The sequence below is a fragment of the Battus philenor genome, unplaced genomic scaffold (assembly GCF_028537555.1).
Source record: "Battus philenor isolate CCGP_79_NKW_IND1 unplaced genomic scaffold, ilBatPhil1.0.hap1 SCAF_1, whole genome shotgun sequence".
Lineage (NCBI taxonomy): Eukaryota > Metazoa > Arthropoda > Insecta > Lepidoptera > Papilionidae > Battus > Battus philenor.
In genome coordinates this window covers 15,265,746-15,275,646 of record NW_027181661.1, presented here as the reverse complement: position 1 = coordinate 15,275,646, position 9,901 = coordinate 15,265,746, and the positions used below count along the sequence as shown (strand labels likewise).

Below are 9,901 nucleotides of genomic sequence, written 5' to 3'. Positions count from 1 at the left end.
GACGCTTGCACGTTGTTAAGGTTCTTCGCGGTAGAGCTTTGACGGGGTGTGTTGCTGGAGTGTGCTTGCGGGTTAGGACGGCAGCGTGGACCGCAGGCGAGCCGAAAAGGGATCCGGATCCAACCACGGTTCGCCTACGCTGTTCGCGGTTAGGGAGCGGGCAGCCGTTACTGAAAGCGGGTGTTGTAGCGTGGTGGGTGATGTTTTGTTTTGTTATGTAGAACTCAAAGACCTGTGTAAAGAGTTGCAGTGGTTGCTGAAGATGCCGAGTAGTTTGCGCTTGCAGTGTTGCGAGTGTCTGCAGGGGAAGACGTCTACTGCTAGACAAGTCTCCTTTCAAAGATCGCAGCGATGTCTAAGTCTTGCGCTGCCCGCATAGAGCGACTTTCCTCTTTATATCATCGGCCCACCTAGTGGGGGGGGGGGGGTTTGCGTCAGGTCAACCGGTTTATGCACGAACGATGTGCCTCGCTCACTGCCACTTACAAGCTACGTAGATGACCTTGGTTATTCTGCGGATCTTTTCATATGATCTCGCAGCTAAAATTCCGAGCATAGCTCTCTCCATTATTCTCTGGGTGACCTAAAACCTTATTTGATAAACGATCACCAGATGTCAAATACGGATTTTTAATTGTGGCCAAGTCTATTTAGGTGAAAAAGCTAATTAGCTTTTCTATTAGTGACCAATTGAAATCTCCGTTCAACAATGTAAATGTGATTAACAAACTTCAACAACACGTATGAATACTCGACCTTAAAATGCACAGAAATGCTTTGAGCAGGGCCACAGTGGTGTAAATAAGATAGTGTATTTCATCAATACATGTTTTTACGATAGATGCAGCTTGGCTTGACCCTGTATGCAAGCAGTGCAAGACTGATCGTCGAGACGATGTTTGAGAAGACCGACGCCTTGAAGTGGGCGTCTACCGGCTGATATGAATTCATTCCCGTGTTGAAAACAGTATTAGTCTGGAATCCAGAAGTCTTCTTCTTGTATCTAAATAATATTTGGCAATCGGATTGTTTACATCTTCTTGCAAATTTTTATCTTCAAGTACAGAAAGAAATAAACGCGCTATTTGCTTTATCCACAACATGACGTATCATTAAGACTTATAATTTTTTTAAATAATCAACTTGAGTAATTCATAAATTTATTTCATGTATCAACCTACAACAAAATTTTCTTAATTGTTTTAAATATAAATTTACAAAATTCGTTTTTTTCACCAAAATATATTTCAATGATATTATAGATATTTTAAATTTCAAATTCGAATAGTTCATTTTGAAGAAAATTTGGCGATGAGACTGCGTTTTGATATAACCTTACAACATAGCCTTAATAAATCGAATACCCTTCTAGATAAAAAATATATGAAAGACATTAAGGGTTATCGAAGAAGCTCTTGCAAGCACACTCTTGGTTCTCCGCGTCACCGTCACCATCGGCGCTGGAAACTGTTCGACGTAAAGTCTGAACCTGGCCTTGCAAGCCCATAATTCTAAACTGTGCTTGCTCAAAGTTCTCGTTGAGTCGTTGTATTTGACATTGCATACGACATTGAACCTAGAAACAAAAGGTACACATTTATTTTTATTTTCTCACAAGTTCCATCTACTGACAGAACATAGTCTGCTTCGCCTGTCGCCACGTCTCTTGTGGCCTCCAGTCATTGTTGACGTCCAACCCTGGCCAATTTATGCAACGACTTGGGGTGGCACTTATTTTACGCCTTTACCAGAGAAAAGAATAATCTAAAACCTCTAGCAGAACCTTTAAGGAATATTACCAGCACTAGTAACAAAATTGTGGACTTCACAGATTTTGTAACATGCTCGTTTTATCTTAAATCCTGGTTGTACAAGTGCTTTCAATAAAAGAATTAACTATACTATCACGGAGTAAAACCATCGTTAGAATAATTGTATGACGAAGACATTTTAGAACTTAAATATAATATAATACAGGTTAAATTAAATAACTTGATTAATTCTATATAAATTCGAAAGCAACTGACAGGAAATATTCCAGAGAAATAACCTTAGCCAATAAAAGATCAATATACCTATAAATAAATTCATATTTTGAATATTAAATAGAATGTAAATCTAAACTGGATGCAGACAGCTTCCAATCGATACTATAGGAAATCATTCTGGAGTGTATAAGTTGGCCCACCGATGGACTGTTGGACGTCAAATGCTGGACATAGGTCCAGCAGTAAACGTCCAACGACTGAAATGATAGTGATAAAGTCGACTAAAACTCACCTCTTCACGCTCCTTTTCGGCGTTCTTAACCTGGGCTCTAGACGCAGCGAGCTGCCTCTCAAGCTCTGCGACTGTAGTCTGCATGCATCTATAGGTATTTATAGCATTTGTTTAACGAATAACAACGCGTATTATAATACAACTGAAATAGTCTAGTACCATAACAAAACATTCATGTGAAAGAATATAAAGTTTCAACCCAATGGGCGATGTATAATCGTTTCTCAAAATTGTGAATACAAAACCCGATACAGCATATTACGAGCCCCGATGCAAAATAGTTCGTCTAGTATAAAAAATAAGATAACATGAAATAATGTGTAAAGTAATCAAGAAAGTAACCACAATTTGAGTTACATTCTAAAGTTTATTTTAACGTATCTTTCAAGACCTTACACAAAATAAATAAATATACTGGAACACATGTCGCAAAAGTGTTCGTCTACCATCGGCTGTCACGCAAAATAGTTCGTCTACCACTTAGTTGTGTAGCCTTTGCTTTCAATTACAGCTTTAATGCGGAGAGGCATGGTCGCAACCAACGCTGCACACTCGTCGGTCGTAATTGACTTCTACACAGCCAAGAGTTTAGCCCTCAACTCGCTCTTCGATCTTGATGGATTTTTGCGAAGGACTTTCTTCATTTTCCACCATGTGGTCTCAATCGGTGATAAGTCCGGGTTGTTAGATGGCCATTCGATAATTGGGACGTTCTTTAACAGCAGCCATGTCTTTGTTGTCCTTGCGATATGGCAAGAACCACCGTCTTGTTGAAAAATGAAAAAAATCTCGATGTTTTAGTGACGGAATGGCGAGCAGTAGACTTTCTTCCTAAATAGTTTGATATCTTCTTGCATTGATGAAATCATCCACAAACACCTCGTGCAGATATGCAGCCCCACATCATAAGAGAGGTTGGACACTTAATTTTTCGTTTAATGCAATCAGTATAAAATGCTTCATGTTTATTTCAAACCTCTCTTTTTCTTTTATCGCCGACTGTGACTTCAAATTTGGACTCGTGACTCCATATGATACTACGCCACTGATCTGAAGTCCAATTTAATTGATAACGAGCAAATTTCAATCTTTCTCTTTTGCAAGGCAGTCAATAGTGCTTTCTCCTTTTCTTTTTCTTTTGCAAGGCAGTCAATAGTTGTAGCTGTGTAAAATCTGTAGCCAATTCTTTTCAATACTTTTACAGGTATCAACTGAGACATCTTTGTTAATCATGTGTCTTCATTGCACCGTGAGTTTCATTGCAGCTCGAGCCCGACAATTTTTTATTTGATAATTTTCTTAAGGATTCTGTTTTCTGCTTCATTGGTGATACGAGGTCGGCCAGTTTTCTTCAAGCAAGAAATATTTAAATCCTTCATATAGTGCTAAATGATAGATTGCACTGAAGATCTGGGCGGTGTCAAGTTTTTAGAAATTTGGTAACTTGATTTGCCGCCTCAATCCCACAAATTATACCTTTTCGAAGTTCTTTTCCCACTGGTTCGCTACGAACCATTTTTTCTTGAAAACTGTAGATATTAACAGAATTTTTTAGAATTTATATCGTCCCACTTGTGACACAAATGACTCAGAGCTACTTTTCCAAACTTCAAATTTGAAATATAAATTTAAAAAGGGAAAAATGTATTTAATTTAATGATGGACGAACTCTTTTGCGTCGATTAACAACTAGATGAACTATTTTGCTTACCATTTGCTCGACTTATAAGCAGGTATCTCTTAATTAAAAAGTCAAATAGTTTATTGCTTCAACATAAAATAGTTCATTAGTAGCCGAATAGAGACGGTAGAATAGTTTTTCTTGTTTATGTATTGTTTTTTGATTGTTTACGTAACTGTTCAAAAATAACTAAGTTAGAATAAATTTTTCTCTACGTTTTTCATACTGCACAAACTATTTTGCATCGGAGCTCGTATAATGCACGCGTCCAATGTAATCATTTGAACAACCTAATCGCTGGCCGCGAAACTCCACACTGCCTCCGGTCCTTCGGAAAGCTCTCTCTGTATCGCGGAATAATCGGCGCTTCTCGCCGCTCTAAAATCGAAATTTAAATAAATTCTGCTCCCCGTATCAAAGAAAAACATTTGCCTCACATCGAGCCCCCGTGGGGCACAATGCACATTGCACATATACTACTGACACCGCCAGCCGCGTCCGCCTAGCCCGCGTTCAAGCGAGGACGGTCAGGAGAGGCCCGTGTCGCTCTCGACCGTCGCGAAGTCCTCGCTTCAGACAACTTACACTAAACTAAACGCCTACACCGGTGTTTCTAAGTGCATACGTCTCCGCTATCACTGAAATACAATCGCCCTGCGTGAATTTTTAGTCCGCGGACCGCCTCTTTGCTCGGACTCAATTTCGATGAATCTGCACAAAGCCAAAATCGACTAGCAGCATAACATCATTCGCATCATTTAGCAAGAGCTTTGTTTTTAAAAATAAAACAATAATTTTTTTTTAAAGAGCAGTGTGACTTTTGAAAATTAAATCAGGCTAATTTCCACACCAACCATACGTACTTAGATTATTTAAAAAAATTAAGGTCGGCAGACGACTTCGTTAAAACCGCCGGAAGAGGCTTGATACATGTCGCTTCAAACCGATCCTATTGGAAATGTATTAGGACTCCCATTCTCCCGGCTTATGTCCTTCTATTTTCCCAACCATTATCAAAGCGTTACGAGTTATAAACATTAGATGAATTATATTCGTGTTCTTGAGTTACATGTCATGTGACGTCACATGCAGAGTAAAAGTGCTTCACTTACTTCCGAACCGTCTCCGTGCGATCGTTAGCTCGCTGCAATGCTCTCGCGGCTTCGTCGCGGTATCTGTCCAGTTCACCGCCGATCTGAGCGCACTCGTGCATTTTCTCCTGCAGCCTCTTGTCGTTCGCCAGTACAGCCTCCTCCATGCGTATTACGTTCGCTCTAAACAAGAACATGCAAAGTTATCAAGACATATATACAAGGTAAACAAATTCTTAGCAAACCAGGTACATTATGTAGCAAAGTAAATACAAGCTTCCGACTCCATAAGTTGTTCTTTAAAAAACAAACGTTCTTTTTATTTTCTCAATTGTTTTGCAAACAAGAAAATGTAGAGAAACTCGTAAAAGTTAAATGCACATACTCAAATATTATATCGATTATAATATTAGAGGGATATTTCAAACGTGAAATATATTTTACTATTAGATGTGGATAGAACTCCACTTCACAAAATATGATTAAGTACTATAGTAATTGACAATTTTAATTTTAAACGCAAATTTCGTCTCAAAAACCTCTTATCTCGTCACATCTACCGTACGCTTATATTTATAACACTGCATCAAAAAATACTTTCTTACGAATACGTCTTACGGAATGTTTTGCTAAAAGCAGCTATCTCGCTGGAAACTTTTAATGATCAAAATAAATTTGCACACTTTGAATCCGCTCGGAAAGCTTTGCAAACTCACTTTAGCCTCTCAATTTCACCCTTGAGAGCCATGTTATTTTCCGTTAATTGTGCAATTCTCTGCTGCAGTAACGCCATTTGTTTCTCGTCGGCACCTTTCTCGGCAGTTTTTTCAGGTGGTTTGATGGTGTTGTGCAAAAGCGTATGCACCTGGAAACAAAGAAACGACTCGCAAAACATACCTCTAGTACACAGGACAAGTTCAGTCCTGGCTATAGCATCCTTCACGTTTGTACACTTCTCACAAAAAGTGAAAGAAAAAATCACGATTTAATTGGCATATCCTAGTATACGATTGCGAATCGTATATGCCGAACTAATCGGTAAATATACGCACACATATCTAATGATTAGTAATACCAATAGATTACATACCGTCTAAGTATACGGTGCATTATCTGGGGTCAAACATAAGTAATTTAAAAAATAAGTTAAAGGTATTCGAAAAACATATTCAAACGCGTAACTCGCAATTTTGACCTCTGTTTATAAACATAATCATTTCCGCTGTAGGATGTCTATTTCTACTTCCAACTACTTGGTCACCTATCCACCTTGTAAGTGAAGTTTTTTTTTAAATGGCCACCGCTATTGCGGTCCTCTCGTACCCCTAACCAGTTTGGGACAGGGACTTTTATTTTTCTCTTTAATTAATTTCTTCTCATGTATTATTTTATTTTCGCGCTCTTCTACCACGCGTCTTAAGATCTTTTATTCTTTTCCTTACTTCTTACCCTTTCATTCCATTTTCCCTCTTTTTCGAAGCCTTTCATCCATCACCTCATTCCTCAAGTTTTATAATACAACATGTTACATGTTTCTATTATTTACAATTATTTTTATTTTGTTTACATTTTTAATGATGTTTGTGAACGATAGAGCATTAAGACCTCAGCGGTCATCTGTTTCAGGAGTTAAGAGGTAGATTGCCCAATGGATACTTCAGCTCGCTTATCCGCGAGATATGTCGGTTACATCTACGAATCTCCTTACTCCTAATTCGATCCCAGAGAAACCCCAATAGAGCCCTGGCTATGGCTGTATGCCAAAAATGATACATGGGACCATATTTGAGCACCATTGTCGCCGTCAACGATTCTATCGTCGTTGTCAAAGCGGTAAGCATAACAGTTTACAAAATGACATCAAACAATGTTACCATCGTAACATATATTACGTTATTAAATACCTTTTCTCTTGCGCAATTAAGTTCTCTGGCCAACTGTTCGGCTGTGTGTTCAGCGATGGCTTGCGATTGTTGGGCGTCCTTCAATTTCATTTGTGTAGCTTTCAACAAATCCGGTATAGGCGTTAACTCTTGTAGCTTCTCTTGGAACTTAATCTGTACATTAAGATTTTATTAAGTTTTATTTATAACCAATGTTGGAACAAAGACGAAGCCTACTAATTATGGATTAATATCACTGATCGCCCGTTTGAATTCAAGCAGGCGTTTAATGTAAATCATTTATTCCCAAAGGACCCGTACCGCCTCTCAGAGCGCATGAACTACTATAATAAGACCTGTAGCTTTTTAAAATATTGGCAGCTACAGGCAATTCAACTATTTATATACTGCTTACTATTTTGTAGAAACTAAGATATTAAGAGACGTTAATAAAAGAAGAGAAGGAGGAGAAAAAAGTCCGCGATGAAACCATCATCTTCTTGGTTCAAATAAGTAAGACATTATTGTCACGAAGGTGATGTTACTATACCTGTCACACACAAAATAAAAATTCAAGAAATTCGTATGACTAAAATCTATTACAACGAGTATCCCATTTATAGTTTTTAACGACTGCAGAGGTTTTATATTACATCTGGCTTACAAGAAAATCGATATTGTCATTAATTTTAAATTTCAAATATCATAATTATTATAATACTAGAATGAAGTTGATGACTATAAAAGCCAATATCGGAGGCATTCTAAGTCAGTCTATATCCTGAAGAGAAGTGAAGAACACGGAGACATAATAGTGAGAACTGCTGTTAGTGGGCAGAATCGCTACCAGTTTCGTTGCCCGATCTCTTAGAAAATTAAAAGACATTTTTATTGAGTCTGCGCTTTCCTATTCCCAAACCACGATCGTGACATTATATATCCTGGGTCAATTCTATTATCATTAAACACTCGCCTGTATCCTATACATGTGTGGTTTATTTGGTTTCTAATAAATGGGAAATTACAAATGTTTCTATAAACTTACCTTCACTCTTTGTATCTCAAGGTTAATCTGTTCACTTATTCTCGTGTTGTCCATGTCCATCATTTCCATTTGTCGCTTTTGTTCCTCCACAAGTTGTTGGGCTTGGAGATACTATAAAGACAGTCGTTATTTTAAATTCTAATTAGCTTCCGTCAGAATTTCCTAGGCCATTTTTCCCATAAACTACTTTCAAAATTCAGCTGGATTCGGTGGATACGGGGGCTGCTAAATATTACTACCAAATTACCAAAATTTGGCAGATAATGTGCACAATACATCTAGTAATTGAAATTTCGAATGTTTCGGTTGATTTCCAACCACAAATTAATAGTTTTTGTAAAAAAAGTGAGTGTACGTCTGAACAAGCGTTGCGGATGTCGCCGATGCTTGCAAGTATGGACACGAAGAAAAGTAATGAAAAATAATGTAAATGGAAAAAGATGATCAATTGAGAGATACTGAGACAAACAAAAGAAGAGTGAGGAAATAATAAGAAAAGACTGAATAAATTCTTCAGTAAAAACTGTCCATGTGAACCCAAGACGAATGCACGAGTGGTCTCCAGTAGCGGGGGATATACTCGTATACGAGTATATTAAAAAAAATAGTCGCTCAGCTTCCTAAAATATTATACCATCGTTTTAGTTTTTCTAATAAATGTTCGTGCTTACGTATTATAATATATATTTTGTCATGTCAACACAAATCTCTGTCAATCCTCCTGTGGATACGCGGGGGTCCACTTAAACCACTTTGGGAACTTAGATTTCACGTATTTCAGACTACTGAAGGTCCACTTACTTTTACACGATAATCCTGTAGCTGTTCATTCTGTTCCTTCATAAGCACTCGCAGCTCATCTATTTCTTCTCTAGCTTCCCTGTAGCACTGCTTTAGCATTCTAACGCTCACTTCTTGCTCGAATGCTTCTTCTTTGGTACCGAGCAACATGTTCGTGTGAGTGGCCAAGCCTTCAAACCTCATTTCCAGCTCTCGCAGCTTGTTCTGTACCTCGCGGTGCTGACATCTCTCCTTCTCCAGCTCTTCTTTCTTCTTCAGTAACTCAGATCGGAGGAGTGCACACTGCAACATGACTCATATATAAAAGTTATAAATTCAGGCCGTTTATACCCATTGAAATTAATTTTTCTAGTTGATGCAAGCCTTTTTACATAGGCGCCCAATTTTATACTACTTTCTATAAAATTGGTCTGAACTCTTACAGACAAAGAAGCAGTCTTGGACTTTTAAGTGATAAATGATACCATACCAGCTGTTACTGAATGCTTCTACTCAATAATAACATTGGCGTGGGTAGGCCCTCCCACTAGGGGTCCTGGGAAGCGCAAAACCTGTCAACGTGGCGATCTTTGTTGAAGTGTGTAAAGATGAAGAAAAAGAAGATATATGTCCAACATAAAAGTAAAACTCAAAAAAAGAGTTTCATTTAAATGAAAATTCATACCTCGGCAACTTTTGTCTTGAAGCTATCTTGTGTTTGCCGTAATTGTATAGTTAGCCTCTCTACTTCTTTCTCAGCAGGCGTCTGTAATAGACCAACAAATCAAACGATACAGTTAACGAATGAGATTTTATTAAATTCAGTACAAGTTATAGAGATGCGAATGCTTACCGGAGGAGCATTAGGGTTACAAGGCGCAGGACATGGGGGACATACGCCGCACTGCGAAATAAATTTGTCCACGATTTATAATTGAACATTGATAATTCAAACAACATTACTACATCTTAAAGCTACATCGACCAAACACGGTAACCACAAATCCATTAACCTTAATGCGAACAGACGTTGTCATCGCCAGAGACAGCATATGCGACAATCTTCACATACTATTATGTATATGCTATATTCAAAGCTATTCATATATGCTATACTGCTATTCTCATATGCTATATTGTT

The 9,901-nt window shown here is 38.0% G+C and overlaps 1 protein-coding gene across 1 annotated transcript in view; it reads right to left on the bottom strand.

Annotated features, from left to right (window-relative positions):
• Positions 1-1,323: 1,323 nt before the first annotated feature.
• The window catches only part of LOC137919674 (rootletin-like), a 32,925-nt gene continuing 24,347 nt past the window's right edge, over positions 1,324-9,901 (bottom strand). The window contains exons 14-22 of the mRNA XM_068762818.1: positions 9,614-9,664; positions 9,446-9,526; positions 8,782-9,063; positions 7,981-8,091; positions 6,957-7,109; positions 5,769-5,917; positions 5,074-5,235; positions 2,281-2,368; positions 1,324-1,576 (exon numbers count right to left, since the gene is read on the bottom strand). Of these exons, the coding sequence (XP_068618919.1) occupies positions 1,394-1,576; positions 2,281-2,368; positions 5,074-5,235; positions 5,769-5,917; positions 6,957-7,109; positions 7,981-8,091; positions 8,782-9,063; positions 9,446-9,526; positions 9,614-9,664 (1,260 nt within the window). The 3' untranslated portion in view covers positions 1,324-1,393. The remainder of the gene's footprint in view (positions 1,577-2,280; positions 2,369-5,073; positions 5,236-5,768; positions 5,918-6,956; positions 7,110-7,980; positions 8,092-8,781; positions 9,064-9,445; positions 9,527-9,613; positions 9,665-9,901) is intronic.